The 23,051-nt window shown below is 38.6% G+C and overlaps 1 protein-coding gene across 2 annotated transcripts in view; it reads left to right on the top strand.

The window, feature by feature from the left end:
• myot (myotilin) overlaps window positions 1-23,051 on the top strand; it is a 74,814-nt gene that overhangs the window by 27,005 nt on the left and 24,758 nt on the right. For both annotated transcript variants that reach the window (XR_009806910.1, XM_061901654.1), the window contains exons 4-8: window positions 48-107; window positions 1,144-1,285; window positions 2,540-2,563; window positions 5,095-5,214; window positions 5,356-5,563. Coding sequence is in view for 1 of the 2 variants with exons in the window: in XM_061901654.1 (XP_061757638.1) it covers window positions 48-107; window positions 1,144-1,285; window positions 2,540-2,563; window positions 5,095-5,214; window positions 5,356-5,563 (554 nt within the window). In the remaining variant the exon portion in view is untranslated. The remainder of the gene's footprint in view (window positions 1-47; window positions 108-1,143; window positions 1,286-2,539; window positions 2,564-5,094; window positions 5,215-5,355; window positions 5,564-23,051) is intronic.

The raw sequence follows: 23,051 nt of genomic DNA, 5'->3' as shown, positions 1-23,051 counted from the left end.
TGATTCAAATAAAGTATATATATATGCTGTATGATGTTGCTGCCCAGACTGAGAGTCCGGTCGACAAGCAACATTCTGGAAGTGGAGTGCCAGCCACTTTTGTAAAGGTATACCAACTATTTGCTACACCTACACAAAAACTACAGTACTGTTGCTGTTGTTTCTTTTACTCCTATTTTAAATCCAACAGTGAAATTGATAAAATGTTAAGCATTTTTTTCTTAAGTTCTCTTGATTTGTGGCACATTTGTCTGGTTACTTAGACTTAGACAAACTTTAATGATCCACAAGGGAAATTGCTTGTTGCTAGGCAGAGTTTACAGGTCTAAATCATAACCATTGAAATAAATGTCATGTGAGGCAGGCCTACTGGCTTGTGCTTTGGGATATGTGCCTGTCACATTTGTATCAGTACGGTAACAATTTCCAGTTCCTGCACACTAAAAAATTCTGGGTTATTTTGATAACCCAATTTATGAGTTGCGAGTTTTAGGTTAAATTTTGGGGTTATTTTTATGAAGAGCAATCAATTTTTGGGGGGCTTTAAGGGTATTATCTTAACTCAATTGCTGGGTTTTCAAAACTATGAACCATTTTTGTATTGTTTTTCAATGAGTAATGCATTTTTTGGATAATATGCTTTTTTGTATTAAAAAGGTACTTTAAGGATTAAGGATTAATCTCCATCCATCCATCCATCCATTTTCTACCGCTTATTCCCTTTCGGGGTCGCGGGGGGCGCTGGCGCCTATCTCAGCTACAATCGGGCGGAAGGCAGGGTACACCCTGGACAAGTCACCACCTCATCGCAGGGCTAACACAGATAGACAGACAACATTCACACTCACATTCACACACTAGGGCCAATTTAGTGTTGCCAATCAACCTATCCCCAGGTGCATGTCTTTGGAAGTGGGAGGAAGCCGGAGTACCCGGAGGGAAGCCGGAGTACCCGGAGGGAACCCACGCATTCACGGGGAGAACATGCAAACTCCACACAGAAAGATCCCGAGCCTGGATTTGAACCCAGAACTGCAGGACCAGGATTAATCTCATTACCATTAATACAATTTTTTTAAAATTGCTGCAACACATCTATTGTTAATGCCCTCGCTTTCCTCTGTGGTTTTCGTCATTTTCCAGTGCCTCCAAGACGTGTGTGCACTAAAGGGCCAGTTGGTGGTGTTGGAGTGCAGACTAAGGGGGACTCCTCCCATGCAGGTCATGTGGCACAGGGAGGACGAGCAGATTCTGGACTCTGACGATTTCAGGATACTACGTAAAAGTGTGTTGGCTTTTATTGTTGCAATGCTATGCTCAGCCCAAATTCAGTCACCAATTTTATAGAGGAAAAACTCTGATTTATTGAAGTGCATTGATATAGCATTTAAAGGCCTACTGAATCCCACTACTACCGACCACGCGGTCTGATAGTTTATATATCAATGATGAAATATTAACATTGCAACACATGCCAATACGGCCTTTTTAGTTTACTAAATTGCAATTTTAAATTTCCCGCGAGTTTTTTGTTGAACACATCGCGGAATGATGCGCTGTTAGGAAATATTAGCAGCTGCACCACTCGCGGCTAAAAGTGGTCTACTTTAATCACATAATTACACAGTATTTTGGACATCTGTGTTGCTGAATCTTTTGCAATTTGTTCATTTAATAATGGAGACTATAAAAAAACAATGCCGTTGGTGGAAAGCAGTGCATTGCAGCTGTCTTTAGCACCGAGACACAACCGAAATTTTTATGTTTGTTGTGAAGCGGAGCGGTCATGTGAACATGTTTTCTCTACGTCAACCAGCATGTTTTTGGATGGGGAAATTGTGATGTATATCTTACCGGAGAAATCATTGGATTATTCGTCATCCTGCAGCAGCGGCAGCTGTGAGGTTGGCTCCTCAGCTTCTCTCTGAGACACTTCGTGTTCACCGCAGCCATTCGACCTCGAGGTATGTCTTTACAATCTTTTACAATCTTTAAAATCTCACTAAAACACTTAAAACAATAAGCAGATAAGGGATCTTCCAGAATTATCCTAGTAAATGTGTCTAATTATATCTGAAACGCTCACACTGCCGTCGCCCGGAGCCGTGGCTTTTTTTTTTTTTCTATTCCTTCACTATCAATATCCTAATTCACGAATCTTTCATCCTCGCTCAAATTAATGGGGAAATTGTCTCTTTCTCGGTCCGAATTGCTCTTACTGCTGGTGGCTCCCATTAAAAACAATGGGAATATGTGTGGAGCCCTGCAACCAGTGACGTCACGCGCACATACTTCCGGTACAGGCAGGGAGGGCTTTTCTATTAGCGACCAAAAGTTGCGAACTTTATCGTCGATGTTCTCTACTAAATCCTTTCAGGAAAAATATGGAAATATCGTGAAATGATCAAGTATGACACATAGAATGGACCTGTTATTCCCGTTTAAATAAGAAAATCTCATTTCAGTGGGCCTTTAAGAACAATTCTGTACACTGCTGCACTAAAAGATGTAACTCTTGGCCTGTTTACTATTTTTCCAGAGGCCAGTACTGCATCCGTGCCAGGTGAGTAAATGTTGATTAACAACATTTAAAAAGGGTATACACATGCCATTACACAGATTCTGTGCCATTTGCTTCTTGTGACTTTCTCAATACCTTGCATTTTTTTCAAACTCTAAATACGATAATACACTCAGAAGGTAACAGGACTGAAAATACCAGGACTGAGCACTTTAGTGTTTCAAGAAAGAATACAGAAAAAAAACATACTAAAAATGATTGAGGTAGTAGGACTGTGCTGAGATTATAAATTACCTACCCATAGTTTAAAAAATAGAGAGATGCCAAAAGATCGGCCACCGATCAGTATCAGCCAATTTCCATGAAAAAGTATGTATAGCTATTTTATGCCTTTCACTGCCGATCACAAATGCCGATTCCCTCTGGCAGATACTTTATTTTTAGTCGCCCGGTTAACAAGTGGCTAGCAGCAATGTGTCTCCATAAAGAGTGTGGAGCCACTCACATTAGTTAATAATCACCGACATCAATTGCAGCAAATACATTGCATTTCTTACAAATCAACATCCCTGTAGGACAGGACAACGCTAGACATAAGCATACAAAAAGGCATGCTAATCGCTAAAGTTGTCATTGAGATAGCTTAAAACAACAAAAGAAATACGTGCTAAGTAAAGTTCAAAAGTGTAAATACAGTAGAACCATACTGACGCAGTAAGTAAGCAGTTATTAATAGGAAAATAACAATTTGGTTAATAATACAGAGCCAGTATTAGCGATATGTAATTGATAACAAAGTGTGATTAGATCAATATTTTTATTTTCACACAATATTTTTCGGGTTTTTTTGTTTAATGTTTACACGATTAGGGAATAATTTTCTGAAGACAGAAAAACTTCAAGGGAAAAAATCTAAATATTTGAATGAGTAGTTGATACTAGTTTTTGCTTTTGTTTAGTTATCATGTACTATTGACTTTGTTATGCTCAAACAATTGTATGTAAATAATAAGGAACTAGTTTATTGTTGTTGATATTGTTACACTGTCAATACCAATCATCGTCATACAAAAATTAAATAAAAGTACTTAATGTGATCTGTATTTATCAATCTCACTTATGGACAATCGGTATTGAAATTAGAAGCATAAAAACAAATACAAAAAAATACACAAATAAACTTACTTTAATTTAATAATGCAACTGGTGCGCCGTGGTTTTTATAAGATTCTCTTTTGGATTAAAATGATTGCCAAAATATTTTCAAGCCGCTTTCTGACCTCGTATTGTGTGCGGTCTTATTTACGTGGCTCCACTTTGACAGCGTCTTCTCCCCATCATCTGTTGTACCAGTAGTTTTTAACGCTTCCATAGCGAGTCTACTGACGGATATAAGTTAAAACAGTATGCTACTTTGTATTAAAAATAGCAACAAGCGGAGGATGAATGCCCCACAACAAGAGGACATAGAAAAAGACTGTAAACTACGGCGCAAACTACAAATTTTTGGGACTTGTGCAGATCCTAGATACATGTCAGCAGGTAACAATAAGTAAGAAAAGTTGGTTTTCGCACTATAGAGCAGAACAAAACGGCAGACAATATGTCTACTAATAGGTGCCATTTTTGGGTTCTTATACACACACAATAACCCGGATGTCAATGCACAGTACATCTGACTACTGTTGCCGTAATTCTGCGATAATCCATCAAGCGGTGCGACTTTATAGCCGTGTGTAATGTTATATATTCTAGATGAAACATCAAAGTTTTGCTGTTGCTTACTTACCCGTACTTGCAAGTATCATTTATTGAGAAGGCGTCAACCAGCAGTCCACGCCTATCTCTTAGGTGACTGCCATCGACAGGTCACTTATCATTACGCCTTGTACCAAATGAAATTGGTTTGAGGTCAGTAAGCACAACTACAAATAATACATACACCAGGTTATAAGGCGTACTGTAAATTTTTGAGAAAATTAAATCAATTTTAAGTGCGCCTATAAATGGTAAATGGGTTGTACCTGTATGAGCGCTTTTCTACCCCTTTTTAAGGAGCCCAAAGCGTTTTGACAGTGTTTCCACATTCGCCCATTCACACACACACTGACGGCGGGAGCTGCCATGCAAGGCGCTCACAATGACCCATCAGGAGTAAGGGTGAAGTATCTTGCCCAAGGACAAAACGGACTTGACTAGGATGGTAGGTGGGGATTGAACCAGTAACACTAAGATTGCTGGCACAGCCACTCTACCAACTTCGCCACGCCGTCCCCCTATAGTCCAAAAAAATAAGGTAACACAAATATGTAAAAAAATTATATAGCATTTTTGAAAGATTTAGAATGTTTATTTTGCATGGTAAAGTCACATTGTAGAAAGCATAACCAGGCACTATTTTTCCAGTGTTAAAGGTAGTTTAAATTAATCTTTAAATTGTATTAATTTCATTCACAATCAGATTAATGTGAAGGGAATGAATATTATTTGATCATGTTTATGTTTATATGTTTAAGGGAATATTTATGTAAAAAAACAAAGAGTATGGATGTTGCTTGTACTGCTTTTTGCAGAGGAGCTTTGTACGCTGGTGATAACTGAAGCCTTTCCAGAAGACTCCGGCATATTTAAATGCACGGCTCATAACTCCTCAGGCGCCGTCTCTTGCTCTGCCTTGCTGGAAGTTTACAACGGTTTGTTTTTGTTTTACAGTATCATTCTCTCAGTGCATCATAAATTGAATACTACCAATGGTCTTGTGATTGTAACACACCTACACGTTCTATGACACAATGAGTGTACTAAAAAATCCCACCTATAAAACCCACTTATAGACCTGGAGGAGCAGCTTGAGGTGGAGGCCATTCGCCAGCAGGAAGCAGAATGTCTAATGGAGGCAAAGGAAGCAGGAGAGTTCGAGAAAGAGAGTGCACCTCTTCACACTTGTGACGACTTTCCCACTTTACTGCCCGACTCGACGGATCTTCAGCCGCCTGATCGGCCCAGCAGCTCGTTTGATGAAACCTTTCCCAGTGCAGCAGGGTGAGTGCTGTTAAAACACTGGCAAAGTAAACTCAGATGAAGTTAAGTTTACACGATTTAAAGTGGTGCCTCGGCGCCCTCTGTCTTGTATTCCAAAGGTGTGATGCAAACTCAATCATGGGCAAACTGAAGTATTTTTTTCTGTGAAAAAGTATATAAATCCAAATGAATTCGTTGCAGACACGGAAAAAAACAAACATATTTCATAGAAAGTAATTAGTTTGACAAGTACTGTACATGTCCCTCAACTATCACGACCAATTGGTAATCATGATAAACAAATTTCCGCGAAGTAGGATTCATTTATTATAAATCACATATTTTTCTAGCTATAACATTAAAAAAAAAACTGTCAAAACCATCTCAATACATCTTTTCAACGTTGTGATAGCTCTCGAGACATGAAATAATACCCTTTATTGACCTTTAATTTCATTTAATCCGATATAGTAATGCTAATGGTGGCGGAGCCAATCAGTGGCCATGATACTTATCAGCATGATCTGCTTAGTCCGGTCTCCTCTCGTGACCGATATCACTGTAGTATTGCTAGTTTTAGGCTATTTAGCCATTTTTATGTTCGAAAATTCTTAATGTAGGGCAAAAATGTTGTAATACAGTATGCTTTAGAAAAAGTTAAGTCTTCTGCTCTCATTGTGCATTCATAAACACAGCTATGCAAACACTGTGTACAACTGTAAAGCAATACAAACATTCTCATAACTGCATGTTTAAATACAAAGTTTAACTCTATATATATCATACATGAGTTTGACAAACATGTATAGAACTAAACACTAATCAAACAGTGTTATTAAAACTAAAATCTTAAACATATACAATATACAGACAGTTAAACTTACCGATTGTGCTTCCTGATGGAGAAAGATTGAATTTAGCGCAGCAGTCATCGAATCGGCCAGTTCAATGTTTACAACAATTAACATGACCATTAGATGGTGCTAATAAAGACTATTTATTTACAAGCCACACTGAAATGTGTCACACTGTCAGTCTTAGTAGGAGAGGCAGAATACTTCCTCCCCGGCATGTTAGATGTCCAACAAATGAAAACCTACAACATGTCAAGAATAAGCCTGTCGTCACTAAAGTACATGTGGATAGAAGAATTATGAATTCTGAGACAGGTTGTAGGACTGACAAGGCTGTGCCATCCTTAAAGGGGAACATTATCACCAGACTTATGTAAGCGTCAATATATACCTTGATGTTGCAGAAAAAAAAACATGTTTTTTTTAACCGATTTCCGAACTCTAAAAGGATGAATTTGGCGATTGAAACGTCTTTCAATTGTTCGCTGTCTGAGCAATGACCTTTCACCCGTGACGTCACAACAGAAAGTAATCTTCCATTTTCTCAAACACGTTACACACACCAAGTCAAATCAGCTCTGTTATTTTCCGTTTTTCCGTTTTTCGTCGGTGTGTTGTCGGAAGGTGTAACAACACGAAGAGGGATGGATTCAAGTTGACTTACGAGGAGTGTGCTAATCAGACATATCAATGGTCACGGCATGCTAATCGATGCTAACATGCTATTTATGTATGTACATATTGCATCATTATGCCTCATTTGTAGCTATATTTGCATCCAGCCTTTCCCTCTACCCACATTTAATGCCAAACAAATACTTACCAATCGACGGATTTAAGTTGCACCAGTGGTCGAAAGATGCAATCATTGGTTAGAAGGCGATCGCCGAATCCACCCTTGTTGTCGCTGTCTGTCGTGATATGGCTCAATAGCTTCTGTTTCTTCTTCAGTTTCGTTTTCGCTATCTGCCTCCACATTCCAACAATCCGTTTCAATACATGCGTAATCTGTTGAATCGCTTAAACTGCTGAAATCCGAGTCTGAATCCGAGCTAATGTTGATATATCTTTCTGTGCTATCAGCCATGTTTGTTTGTATTGGCATCACGGAGTGACGTCACAGGAAAATGGACGGGTGGATATAACGATGGTGAAAATCAGGCACTTTGAAACAGATTTTCGGGATATTGCGTGATGGGTTAAATTTTGAAAAAAACTTCGAAAAATAAAATAAGCCACTGGGAACTGATTTTTATTGGTTTTAACCCTTTTGAAATTGTGATAATGTTCCCCTTTAACATTCTTCACTTGCATCTTCCTTACTCTCCCATTTTCGCTTGGAAAGGTAACCATGACTAACAGGCCAGCAGTTTCTCTTAGCCTGATTGTCCCGCAGAAGAACATCTCCTTTCTGCAGGTTTCCTCTTTCGGTTATTCATATGCGGCGTTATTGCAGATTACTCGCATACTTCCGTTTCCAACGCCCCCAGAAGGTGATCACTAGACTTCACTTGTCTCCATTGGCGTTGGAAAAGGTTGCTGTCATCAAATAGTCCTGGAGGTAAAGGAGACATTACCTTTTGAGTAAGTAGAGTCGCTGGTGTGAGAATAATTGGTTTCTTTGCATCTGTAGGCACTAAAGTCAAAGGCCTTGCGTTGACAATTGCTATCAATCAATTAAATTTGCTTTATTTAACCAGGTAAAGACTCATTAAGATTAAAATCTCATTTTCAAGACCGACCTGACAAAGAGGGCAGCACAAACAAACTTAAATAACTACAAAAAGACAATACAACAGAGCAACGGGTTGAAACTATTTTAAAAAGATTAATAATAATTCAATTTAAAAGCAAGTACATTGCCTAAGAGAACTGGTTTCTCCTTCTTTTAAAAAGGACTTAAACACCCCCAAAGTGATCAATTCTGGTATAACTTTACATGACTATGACTTCAGCCATAAATGTTATGAGCACCTCATGCGTGAGTTTGGCGATTACATTGTATCGAAGATGTGGCGGCCATATGTGAGGCATGCAGAGGGTTGAACTGCCATATGGACCTGTTCTTTGCAGGTGGGTCTCCACTTTATTGTTTTTGCAGCCTTCAGAGTTTATTTGCATCCATTAACGTGGATGAATATGCAAAGGTTCAATATATTTATCTGTACAGTAATCTATTTATTTATATCTGCACCTTATAGCTCTCTTATCCTGCACTACAACGAGCTAATGCAACGAAATGGCGTTGTTATCTGTGCTGTAAAGTTCAAATTTGAATGACAATAAAAAGGAAGTCTAAGTTACCCTATAACTCCACAGAAGGTCGCTGTCTCCCCAGATTGCGCCTGTCTCACAGACCTATTACCTTGTTTATCAATTATCACTAATAAATATGTTATCCTCTATTACGTAATACCATAGACTGATGTGGTGGTCAATAACTCAAGTCAAAGGTTTGTAGCAAGGTTTAGTTGAAAACGACATATTTGTTCCAATGACGTCCGTGCTGTATCGTGTGTTGGAAAGTGCAACCAAGATGTGACCACAAGGAGGAGCTGTCGCTCACACACTGAGGAGAAAAGGACCTATCAGTGCGTGGCTTCTTCAACAGGCTCGGTTCTTCTCTTCAGTGTGCTGCTGCTGTCACCTGCGTGTCCTCCTCCCTCCAGGCTAACTTTTTATACTTTTTTCTCTAAAAAAACAACAACCCAGATTCAAACGCAAAGTCGAAAAGAGGCGTTGTCCAAGGTAAGAAGTATTTACTTACGCGTGTACATACATACAGCCTTTTTCATTCTTCGAGGATTGTTCTGCTCTTTCCATTTTTATCACTTTAACGTGTTTTAACCCATTTTAAATACAACGTTTGTAGTCTAAGAACCAAAATTAACAACGTTTCAAGGAAGCGTAAGTTGTTTTAAGTCGTTATAAGAGGGTGGTCATCTGGCTGGGGTGGACAACAAAGTTTAAAAATGGATACACCTGTTACACATAAAGTAAATAACTTAATTCAGGGGTGTCCAAAGTGTGGTCTGTGGGACATTTTTGGCCTTGTTAAGTGGGCACATGCTTTAACAAGAATACTACCACATAAAACAAGATTAAAAGCAAAAATGTTCATATTGGTGACATTCCCACTAACAATAATGCATTTTGTAAATGTTTAAGATTGAACTTGTACAGTAATTGAATCAGTGCTCATTACCACATTTTGGATGTCAGGGTCATTTAAGATCAGGGGTGTCACACAGCTCATGTGTTTATTTTGGCATATTCTTAAAACATTTTTTAAATACAATTAAACAAAACTATGAAAAAAAGCAATATTAGTAGTATGCTTGTTCACTACTAGGACAACGCTAAAATGCACTGTTAAACTTGAAAGTAAACATGTTGGATGACATTTTGGATCCGGGGTGTTTGTGGGGCACAGCTCCTTTTTAATGGGTACATTATAAAAGATTAAAATCAACTTTTTTAAAACAGCCAAAATCTTGAAAAAAAAAAGTCTAAATGTTTATTCTACAGATATTAAATAATACTATTGATAATGATACACTTTGTCACCTATAATTTCAAATATGTGCCCACTGCCCAGCATCCTTTGACAAAGTTTGGACACTGACTTAATCGGAATGGACGTCATGTATATTCACTGAAATGGTGAACTTCTCTAACTTTAAGCCCTTCTTGACTGTAATATTTTGAATAATCTTGTACTCCCTGATCTAATCGGAGGGGTCTACTTGTAAAATCGCCATACATATCTTTATTGTGCTGTGCGCAAAACTGCATGCCAGACGACTCATATTGTAGCCAAGTGGTGTCTTAGAATAAGTGATGAGCTCATCTGAGGCGGGTATTATGTCTCTGCATGCATACTTGTTTCTCTTTGGCCAACTATTCAAACATGTTTTTCTTCAGCATATTGATATTTCTGGCATTGTTGGTATGTGTTGTGGAAACAGTGTTTCAAATGTCTGCACAGTAGTGTTATTGTCAATACCCCTCGTTTTTATCTCACCACAAATCATTTGGCTTTCCCCTGAGGATGATGTATCCTATCTATATTAGTGTATTTTGAGATATAATCTCATCTGTAATGTGAAGTGCAGACATGGCGACTTTGTCCTTCACAGCCCTCGGTGTGGTTCAACAGTTGTTCATATCCGTTGGCAACAGTCTGGCTTTTAAGGTCATGTTGAGGTTCTCCGATTTGAGTTATTTTCAAAGAAGTTGATGCTCGTGACGGTTTTGCTTTTTTTATGAATAAAGAAAAAACGTGCATTCATCAAAAATAAGTGATTAAATGATGCTGAGTGCTATACTTTACATATGCTTGAATATTATTGACATACGAGAACAGGAATGTAGTGGAAGAGTTGAATGTGAAATGATCTAGCTGCTTTGCTTCTATTTTGGAGGTCATGATGAGAGAGGAGGCCAAAACACAGTGAGCAAATGTATTGTTCACTTTGTTTGTCAGGACTAAAAGGATAGTATGTGCTTACCCACGCCACGCAAACGTATGTTAGTATGCATGCGTGGTTGTGTGTGTGTGCGCGCACCTGCCAGCTGATGTCCGAATTCCTTGACGGATATAGCTTTGCCCACTTAATCTCCTTCTCCCTCTCTGTCTGCACTGATCCAAGGCTTCATCGACACATCAAGTTTGGAATTTGGATTGTTAGTTCCTGGGAAATTATTGTTCAAGTCTAAAAGTAACCGATGTGGTACTATTTCATCCCTCGTATTTTTTTTCAGGCTGTCAGAAGTGTCCGCAATCCTTTTGTGAGAAAAGAACGCATATGTTTCCCCTGTCTGTACATTCTAAATAGTGAAAAAATGCGAGTACAGGGTAGCTAACAATGCAGGTAACGAGAGTTCATCTTTAAAGGTGCAACCATTAAAGCCCTCAAAAAAACTCAAAACAATGTTGAGTGTGATTGTGTGAGTGTAACACGGACATTAATGCTAACATTTAATACCTTCAATATTTTGGGGATTTTAAGCATTACTGAAACTTAAATTATTGGTGCATTGATTTCACAGAGATCATCCCAACGAGCGCCACTTATGTCAACAACAACAATATAAGAGTGCGTGTTTTGTGTTTGCTACCACTAGTAATGGCAGAGCCTTGGAGCGTAATCGTGTAGCACTATTGCTAAACGTTTCATGCACAATATAAGATCACAAAACGGTTACAATGCTCGTTTTCAGTAGGATGCCGACGCATGCGATGGTTGTATCTTTCAGCTCCTTAAATTGATAACTTCAGCATAATACTCACTCCTCAGATGAATAATGCTGGGAATAATTGTGTAATTTTCTGAGTCTTTATAATGTAAAATATTGTTATATTTTATGATGTTGATATCCAAGGTTAGAGCAATTATCCACAGCTTAATTTTATCTGGATTATTAGCATAGTCTGCCGGTTTTCAATGTTGCCCCAATCTTTACTATACAGGCTTAAAGCATGATTCATAATATAGCATTAACTTTTGATAACTGAAAGATGATACTACAGCAGCACAAGAAGCTTAGTTAGGTAGAATATGACTTGCTAGTGGCCGTAGGAGCAGTCTGAGCAAGGCAATGCCAATGTGTAGACACCAGAAAAGCAGTTCTTCGGTGTTCGCCTTTACAATAATAGCTTTTGCTTCCTTAACAAAGGTTACAACATGTAAATTGAGTATTCTTGGCCATTTTTTTATGTTTTTAAAGCAATTCATAAGCAGAATAAATTAATCCCATTATATGCATTGTTACCCGCCTCATACTAGCAGTTTTTGAAATATTTAGAACAGTGATTCTCAAACTTGTACGCGGGCGGGCTCCATCTAGTGGTACGCCAAATAATCACTTAATTAAATATCAAAACACAACTTGTTACTGTTCTGTGTGTAATGCTACGGTGGTCAAAACATATTAAATCACCTTGTTAATTAAAACCTCTGCCTTGTTATTAATGAATATTTAAGCCTACTACGATACTGTACTTTAATGTTGGTCATTATTATCGTATTTGAAGAGGGAAGTTTTTTCTGAAGAGGTACTTGGTAAAAAAAAGTTTGAGAACCACTTTGTAGAACATACATAAAAGGGAAATACTGCACATGTGTACTCTTGTCTAATAAGGATTGTGGATGATGGGGGAAAAATCCAAAAATAATGCAGTTTTCCTTTTAACTTACTCGTGATTAATCCCAGAAAAATTAAAATATCCCCCTATACAGTACATGACACAATTTGTTTTGTCTGCATCCATCCATTTCTACCGCTTATTCCCCTTTGGGGTCGCGGGGGGCGCTGGCGCCTATCTGCATATGCTTCTTAATTGTAACTGTTAAAACTTACCTGGAAGGCGGTGTGGGTTGTTTACGATCAGTGATCAGGTCAATAAATACATCAATGCAAAGACTAGTGAGAAGAGTCCAACTGATGTTCTCGTTAGCAATTTTTGCTTCAAAATACACCTTGATGGAACTTTAGGTAAAACTGTTACAAACTTTCGAGGAAATTAATATGTGCATTCAGTTAAACATTCCAGGGCTCGAATTTAACCACGGCAATCGTAGCAACTGCCGCGACCGCCCTTGTCATTTCCTGTAATGCCCTAAAAAAATTACCAGCTTTTACAGCAAGAACATGCTGTGACTGCCCTTGACTTTTTACGTGTTAATGAACTTGGGATGTCACACTGATATAATGATAAACTGCAGTAAAATTCCGTATGGTTAGTAATGCTGTTTAATTCTTTAATTATCGAAAAAACACAATTTATTAATGCATTTTAAGCGATAATATTAACTTTCTGAAAATGCCCTAGCAGCCGGGCCTCCGAAGATAGCGCATGCGGCCAAGCGCTGTTTGAAATGGCAGAACACACGGGCCTCGCTCTTGAGATGTTGTCCTCCTAGTAAACAGACATCTGAGGATTGGACATATTTTGGATTGGAAAAGAATGTTGAAGGTAAAATAATTGAGGACAGTCAGCCCATCACCAGAAAATGCAGGAAAAAAGTCCCTGCGAAGGGAGGCAACACTTCAACGTGTTGAGCCAACTCCGGAACCAGCAGTCACAACTTTGCGTCGAGTACAAGGTATGTCAAGTTGTAGATGAATGCATGATGGAAAGTGTTTGAAAATTAACTTGTCATCGTTGGTTTGTCAAACGTTCTATTAGTTACACTATGTGTTACATAAAGTTACTTGTTATTCGGACATATCGGTGAGCGTGTGGGTGTGTGCACACGACGCAATATGTACTTCTGTTTGTGTTTTGTGCTGTTAATGACCGCTGCTACATTACGTTACTTTTAAAACTTAGTGTTAAAAACAAATCTTTGCAGAAACACTCTTGTTTTTCCAACCAGTATTAGGGTTTGTGATAGTCGGATGATTATGATAATAATTAGAATCTAATAAAACTGATATATGTGCTTATCCCTTATCTACACAGTGGGCATGCAGCAGGCAAGTTGGATGCCACAGCTGCAGTACATCATCATCTACCAACATCACACGTACAATAACTGATGTCTTCCAGAAGCAGCTGCTTATGCTCCTTTTTGAAATATGGCAAAATACCTTAATGCAGGGCTGTCATATTTCATTGACAAATTTTCAAATAGTTGAGAGGTGTTCTCTAACATGTGTAAGACTACACCTCATTATTGTTGTATACTAAGACAAAAAGTACAGTTACATCTCATGGCCATCATGTGCTACCTTCAACATGTTTATATTTATTTGTTATTTAGTTTCTGCCATAATACTCAGTTAATAATGCTTATGTTGCTTTCATATGCACATTTAGTTTATACTTGAGGTACATGCAACAGTTATCTACAAAAAATGTTTCTTCTTCAAAGTATATAATTTTGAATGTGTTGTTTGTTTTTGTTCTTGTAATAAAACTTGGTTAAAAGATTTCAATAATGGAATGATAATTGCATGGTGTTCAAATACTTATTTTCAGCTTTATCACACAAATAAATTGTTAAAAAATCATAGATTGTGATTTCTGGATTTTCCTTTTTAGGTTATCTCTCATAGAGTGGACATGCACCTACTGTGAACATTTCAGACCCCTCCATGATTTCTAAGTGGGAGAGCTTGCAAAATAGCAGGGTGTTCAAATACTTATTTTGTTTACTGTATATGAGTCCTCCTTTAAGGCAACACTTGCTTTTACCTTTTAAAAAGTTAAAATTTGAGGCCTGACATTCTGACAATTGCATCAGTAAATAATCAATATACCTCATCACGTAAGTACAACACGGTAATAAGAGAATACAAACTATCGATAAAGCATCATTGTTAGCATAAAAACTTTGCAGGCATGTTGTGGTATAATTGTTGAATCACTGCTTTTCAAAAATATCGTTGATTCACCATAAAATATGTTCACTCTCACTAAATAAAAGTCAATCAGATGACTCAAAAGACTATTTACTATTACTACATTTTTACAATGTAATTCTCATGTGTGCATTGAAACACTTTCTCTTTTGTTCAACTTTTGCTCTCATACAGTATATAGTTCCCAACAAGCTGCCATTCATTCAAGTTAGCAAGGAGAGGATCCAACTTCTCTGCACCCCTGAAGAGCGTACTGTAGAGGCAGTATACAAAAATTAATGGATGGATTGAAATGGATGGTGTGGAAGTGTGAGTATTGCAAATGGGCTTCCTCAGTTGGTATTGTCTTTTGTAATTCTAAACAGTCAGTTCTGATTGTGGAACTTAATACTTAGGTCTTGTAGGTCTTGATATGTTTATTTATGGGGAAACTGCACTTTTCTTTGGATTTCTGCCTATTGTTCACGATCATTATGAAAGGCAAAAAGGCCGTTGTGATTCTCAAAGCCCTCTAAAACAACTTAAAAACCCTCCTTTTACATTTTATATACATACTGCAAGTCATATATAATGTAGTAATAAACACGGGCATAACAATATATAATATAAACAATATTTAAGATATTTTGATCATTTTAATCAATGCCAGGACTGATTTTTTTTCAGCACATTGATTTCCTTTTCCATAGCTTTGCCCTTCTGACTTCTTGCAACAAATGTGTCCTACTTTCGGAAACAAAGGGGTGGGTGTCTTCTTATCATGGCAGATTCGGTAACAAACAACGAAGATGCCTATTTTCAGAAAAAATTAGGATTCAGAGCCATATCTTTTTGAAGATGAATATACTGAGGATGAACTACTGCTTATAGAAGCCAGCACCCAGGAAAAGTGAGATGTTGGAGCAGATGGAAGCCGAAAGAGTGAGGCGAAAGTGACTTGCAGCTGCATAACGTGGAATTTAAAGCCATGCTATTTCGACTTAATTAGATTGTTTACCCAAATGGAGTAGGTCTTGGCCAACAGTTAATAATTAAATTAATTAAATGATAAATGAAAATGGTCTTTGACAATAATGTCATTAATAAATTGCCACATTCATGTGTTTTTTTCTTCCGTCTTTAGCTTTCAAATGGTACAGTAAGGTTCACTGTGTGCATCACTCAGCACCTGATATAGCTGAATGGGATGGATGCAGTGAATTTTCTTCAGTCATCCACAATCTTTGTCTTGGTGGGCAGAGGCGGGACAGATTACTTAAATACTACACAAGGTGCACATGCAGAGCCTTGCTAATTGCAACTGGCTAGCGAAAAAAAGCATCGAAAAGTAACAAATATTAGGAGGTAAAAAAGTTGTTTGCAAAGCCTAATGTCCTTTTGGGAATTCATTGGCTCATTGTGAGTACAATGAGTCCATCAACTCGGACAAACAAGCCAATATGCCTAATTTGTTAGAAAGTGACAGCAACAAAAAACAAGTGGGACCCAAACCAATTTCTCCAACTCAAGATGTTAAATTTTTGAGATTGAGAGTAAATGTTATTTTATTTATTTATTTAGAGTAATTAAACGTTCTTAACCTTCCAGTTATAATAGTAAAAAAAAACCTGATATCAAATATGTTTTCATTTGAAATAATTACTTGCATTATTATCATATATTATGATTACATAAGTGCTTGATTTAATTTCAAAATAATGCTGACAATGATATTGTTTATCTATAATTTGTTGGACAATATATATGTTATATGTGTTCTACAATGCCAGAGTTTCAAATCATAAGGTCCGCTAATTTGCGATTGAGTCTACACAAAGTTTTGGATGCCTCTGAATGCTGTGTTTTGCAGTGTTTTTTTTTTTTTTGTTTTGTTTTATCTGAGGGCCATTTGTGACAAGACAGATTGACACATAGTCATGTGGTTATCCTCGTACATGCTATGTCGGCCATGGCGGCCTCCTCCCTCCTTGCTGAACCGACTCGACAAAGACTGCCTCTTCCGGTGTAATTTCCTCTCGGCTAATGAACACCCGCTTGGTCTGTCTATAAAATATGTACTTACGTTTATTTTTCCACAACATTTTGCCGATTATTTTCAACTAATCTTGACATGAGCACAAATACACAGACGTGCAACATAAATTCTGATAAAAACAGCTTCTTCTATACAGCTCTGTATTGATTAAAGAGTGGGCAGGGTGGTCTAATGTTGTGACTGGGGAATCTACACTAAACAATGATATAAATGCAACACTTTTGTTTTTGCTCCCACTTTTTTATGAGTTGAACTCAAATCTAAAGTTTTGTATACACAAAAGACCTATTACTCTCAAATATTGTTCATAAATCTGTCTAAATCTGTGTTAGTGAGCACTTGGCCATAATAATCAATCCCACTTCAAAGGTGTGGCATATCAAGATGCTGATTAAACAGCATGATTTTTGCACAGGTAAGCCTTAGGCTTCCCACAATAAAAGGCCACTCATTCAGTTTTAACATACAGCACAGTGCTACAGATGTCGCATGCTTTGAGGGAGCGTGCAGTTGCCATGCAGACTGCAGGAAGATCCACCAGAGTTGTTGCCCCTAAATTGAAAGTTCATTTCTCTACCGAAAGACTATATAACATGTAATGATTGTTCTTTGTTGAAAATTTGTGCTGGATTTTTTTTTTTTTACAGAACTATTTTCAAGCCACTTTTTGGCTCCCTCTGAAAACTAGGCCTGGGCCAATTACAAATTTTGCTTGACCTACAAATTATTGCCGATAAATTATATTATTGCCATTATTTTTATGAGACCCAATCAACCAGTGATGTAATGATAAATGATAATGCATAATAAAACATGAATATCCTTTCAAATGCAACGTGTATTTTGTATTTTAACATTTTAATTGGAAATTATTATAATTATATTTATTGCCATTGAATAAAAATTACAAACAAAAGCAATACAACATCTTGAGGGGATGGAGGGACTTAAATGTACAACCATAAAAATAAATAAAATGGTTAAGTATTGACAAAATAAAGTTATACTTCAATATTGAACATGTAGGTTAAGTTGTACATTACTTAAAGGCCTACTGAAATGAGATTTTCTTATTCAAACGGGGATAGCAGGTCCATTTTATGTGTCATACTTGATCATTTTGCGATATTGCCATATTTTTGCTGAAAGGATTTAGTAGAGAACATCGACGATAAATTTTGCAACTTTTGGTCGCTAACAAAAAAAGCCTTGCCTGTACCGGAAGTAGCAGAAGATGTGCTCGTTGATGTCACGGTTTGTGGAGCTCCTCACATCCTCACATTGTTTACAATCAAGGCCACCAACAGCGAGAGCGATTCGGACTGAGAAAGCGACGATTTCCCCATTAATTTGAGCGAGGATGAAAGATTTGTGGATGAGGATAGTGAGAGTGAAGGACTAGAAAAAAAAAAAGGACGAGGGCAGTGGGAGTGATTCAGATTTTATTAGACACATTTACTAGAATAATTCTGGAAAATACCTTATCTGCTTATTGTGTTACTAGTGTTTTAGTGAGATTATATAGTCGGAGGGTTGTGGCCACAGGTGTGGTGACCGCCAGTGTCTGTGAGGGAAGCCACGTTTCTCGACGAGGCGAGGCGAAGGCAGCCGGTCAAGCCGGGCTGAGCCTTTTTTCCCCCTCCTCCACGGTGGAAGCATCCCATGTTCGGGGGCGGCCGGCCGGAGGAGGCAAGAGAGACTGCAGCTGCCTCTTTGACAGGTGCACGAGGAACGACGCAAGCTCCGCTCATGTCTACGGTAAGAGCCGGCTTATTACCACAATTTTCTCCCCGAAACCTGCTGGTTGACATGTGGTCGGGAACCATGTTCGCTTGACCGCTCTGTTCCATAGTAAAGCTTCACCTTCAGAGAAGGCAAACAAGGAAACATCGGCTGTTTGTGTTGCTAAAGGCAGCCGCAATACACCGCTTCCCACCTACATCTTTCTTCTTTGACATCTCCATTATTAATTGAACAAATTGCAAAAGATTCAGCAACACAGATGTCCAGAATACTGTGTGATTATGAGATTAAAGCAGACGATTTATAGCTGGGATCGGGCTGGAACAAAATGTCCGCTACAATCCATGTTGTCACGTGCACGCGTCGTCAAATGCGCCGTCATACCGCAATGTTTTTAACAGGATACTTCGTGCAAAATTTAAAATTGTAATTTAGTAAACTAAAAAGGCAGTATTGGCATGTGTTGCAATGTTAAGATTTCATCATTGATATATAAACTATCAGACTACGTAGTCGGTAGTTGTGGGTTTCAGTGGGCCTTTAACTCACAATCAAGTTAGGCCCTTCTTAAACAAAAGTGCAAAGAAACAATATAAAAATACTACAATTCAAACCGATGTATTAACAGGTTGTATGCAAAACAAAATTAAGATTCTGAGTGAGAAACACCAACATGACAACAAAACAGCACTTTTAAAAATGTTTATACTTTTTTAACAGTATTAAATGCCAGCAAGTTTTGGTTATGTCTTTAACCACACTTTCTATGAGCGCACATAATATTTTTAACTATTTCGTTTACACCTACCTGTCACCTGGCTTCTTCACCAAACGCGAATTATTTTGAAGTGAGTTTGGACTTTCAAATAGTTGTGTTTCAAGTGCGCGTTATTGTAGTCGCGCATATTTGGCAAACTGGCTTATCTGTCTTGATGGGCTCATCTTGTTCCAATGGTTTAAATTTAAATATTCCCACATTGGTGCGCTGCCATTTGGTTCTTTTATCATTTGTCCATGTTGGCTGCTAACATGGACAAATGAAAACTAGTTATCATTTGCGCTAACTCGTTGCACTGTGTGATGCAAGCAGGCCAGTCGAGTCACTGAAAATGCCTAATGAGGACAAGATAATTCACCCCCTTTTCATTCCATTATGGTACAAATGCCTGTAGCCACTAAAGGCGACAAAAAATGACAAACATCGTGAATGCTCTTGAAGCGTGCAAATTTATTGACGCTGAAAAACTTACCAACATTGATTTTAATTTATTTTCAGTTATTTGACCTGGCAAATATCGGCTCAGGCCTTCTGGAAACAAGCTGTTTTAAGAGGCCGAGTTGTAAATAAACCCCACTTCATGCTGACTGAACCTTTGTCCTTGCCCCGCCAGCCATGTTTTGTAGCTTTATAGCTAAGCTCTCCGCTAGGTACTAAAATGTATTTTCATAAAAATTTTGAACAAATTAAATGATAATCAATCCCACCTCATGGGTGTGGCATATCTCGATGCTGATTAAACAGCATGATTATTGCACAGGTGTGCCTTAGGCTGCCCATGATAAAATGCCACACTGAAATGTGCAGTTTTATTACACAGCACAATGCCACAGATGTCGCAAGTTTTGAGGGAGTGTGCAGTTGCCATGCTGACTGCAGGAATGTCCACCAGAGTTGCCTGTGAATTGAATGTTCATTTCTCTACCATACGCCATCTTTTAAAGGCGTTTTAGAGAATTTGGCAGTACATCTAACCGTCCTCACAACTGCAGACCACATCTAACCACACCAGCCTGGGACCTCCACATCCAGCAGGTGCACCTCCATGATTAACTGCTGCAACAATTGGTTTGCATAACCAAATGATTTCTGCACAGACTTGTGAGAAACCGTCTCAGGGAAGCTCAGCTGCATGCTCCTTGTCCTCATCGAGGTCGCTACCTGACTGCAGTTTGTCGTCGTAAACGGCTTGAGAAGACAAAAATACTCATATTTGATGGCGTCTGGCACATTGGAGAGGTGTTCTCTCTTCACGGATGAATCTCAGTTTTCACTGTTTAGGGCAGTTTGCATACAAGGTATGTGGCGTCATGTTGTGAATCGAATGGCCCATGGCAGCGGTGGGATTTTTGTATGGGTAAGTTTATTTTATCAATGGCATTTTGACTGCACAGAGATCATGGCTAGATCCTGTGCCATTCACCTGAGACCATCACCTCATGTTTCAGTATAACAATGCACGTCCCCACGTTGCAAGGATATGTACACAATTCCTGGAAGCTGAAAACATCCCATTTCTTGCATGGCCAGCATACACAGCGGGCGTGTCACTCATTGAGCATGTTTGGGATGCTGTGGATCGGCGTATAAGACAGTGTGTCTCAGTTCCTGCCAATATCCAGCAACATTGCACAGCCAGTGAAGAGTGGACCAACATTCCACAGGCCACAATCAACAACCTGATCAACTCTATGCAAAGGAAATGTGTTGCTCTGCATAAAGGCAAATGGTGGTTACACCACATACTGACTGCTTTTTTGATGCCCCCAGACATCCAGATGTAAGGCAAATCTGCACATTTCAGTGTGGCCTTTTATTGTGGGCAGACTAAGGCACACCTGTGCAATAATCATGCTGTTTATTCAGCATCTTCATATGTCACATTTGTGAGGTGGTATGGATTATCTTGGCAAAGAAAAAGTGCTCACAAATGCAGATTTGGGCAGGTTTGTCAACAATATTTGAGTGGAATAGGTCTTACATCTTATAGTTTACCCAAGAGGAGAAAAAAGTGTTGCTTATATTTTTGTTCAGTATATTTTACAAAATTTTGTAACATAAGAATGATTGCTAAAATAATACTTTTGTAAAATGTGTGTTTAACTAAACTTACTGGCCAGATACTTTTGTGCTTTTTTACGGACACAAGCTACACGCGTCAGGACCTTAAGGACATCGTTGAACGCCACTAGCCATTTGTTTTGAGTGACTTTCACCACACGCAAACCTCCCAGATGATTTAGCGAGACCAGTGGCCTCACCGTGGTTTGTCGGCACAAAGAAACAATGCAGGCAGGCGGAGGACAGCGAGAAAGCAGACGCAAGGCTGCAGGTCTGGTTTAACTTCTACCAAGTCTATATCTCTCCAATGCTAGATCCTGGATGTATACATTGTATATTGACAATAAAAGGCTTTTCCATTCATCATGTTAATACTCCCCTGCACTGCTTGCTTTGATCCCTTGTAAACAATGCGTTACAAGCTACATTGCTAATATAATAACGTATTATATTACCATATTTTTCAGATCATAGGGTGCATCGGATTATGAGGCGCACTGCCGAGGAGTGGGTCTAGTCAGGTCTATTTTCCTACAAGACGCACCGGATTATAAGGCGCATTAAAGGGGTCATATTTTATTTATTTTTTTCCAAAGTTAAAACACTTCCTTGTGGTCTACTTAACCTGTAATTTGATTGAAGTGTTGCATGGATTATGTTTTACAGACCATTATCAAGTCGTCTTTGATCTTTGACGATCGTTTCAGAATGCGCCGTTTTGTGGGGGGTCCTTTTTTCCTGGCTCCACTTCGACAACGTCTTGTTGTACTGGTGTAGCATGCAAAGACATGAGTTGACGTGTCAAAAGATGGAGCAAACTGTTTTAATTACATTCAGACTTTACTTAAATCAATAATGGAGCAGAATCTCCTCATCTGTGTTTTACGCCAGAATGTGTCCGGTGAAAAACCATATGACCAGAACTCTCTAATTACTAAAGTTCTGTGGGTGAATTATGTGAATCCACTACACCGGTAGTTCTTAGTGCTTCCATAGAGCGATGTAAGTTAGAACTTTACGCTACTTTGTATTAGAAAGGCAACAGTGGCATATTATTGCGCCATAACACAGATAAAGAGAAAAAGTAGAAGCTTATTGACTACGCCGTCTGAACGGACTAGAATGGCGGCCGCGCGCACATTTTCAGGTCTTAAGCAGATCCCAAATTCACATCAGCATAAACCAGAAGTTAAAAGTTCGTTTTGTATAATTTTGCAACACAAAATACCATATAATGGGCAGTATGGTGGAACAGGGGTTAGTGCATGTGCCTGGGTTTAACTCTGACTTGGGGTCTTTCTGTGTGGAGTTGGCATGTTCTCCCTGTGATTGTGTGGGTTCCCTCCAGATACCCCGGCTTCCTCCCACATCCAAAGACATGCACCTGGGGATAGGTTGATTGGCAACACTAAATTGGCCCTAGTGTGTAAATGTGAGTGTGAATGTTGTCTGTCTCTGGGTTGGCCCTACGATGAGGTGGCGACTTGTCCAGGGTGTACGCTGCCTATTGCTCGAATGCAGCTGAGATAGGCTCCAGCACCCCCCGCGACCGCTAAAGGGACTAACGGTAGAAAATTGATTGATGGATCAATTAGCAGACATCATCAGTTGATGTCTGCTAATAGGTGCTATTTTGCGGTCCTGAAAACACACTCCATAACAAATCCC

This window comes from Nerophis ophidion, linkage group LG05 (genome assembly GCF_033978795.1).
Source record: "Nerophis ophidion isolate RoL-2023_Sa linkage group LG05, RoL_Noph_v1.0, whole genome shotgun sequence".
NCBI lineage: Eukaryota > Metazoa > Chordata > Actinopteri > Syngnathiformes > Syngnathidae > Nerophis > Nerophis ophidion.
Note: the sequence above shows the minus strand (reverse complement) of the source record. Positions and strands in the feature narration are given on the sequence as shown.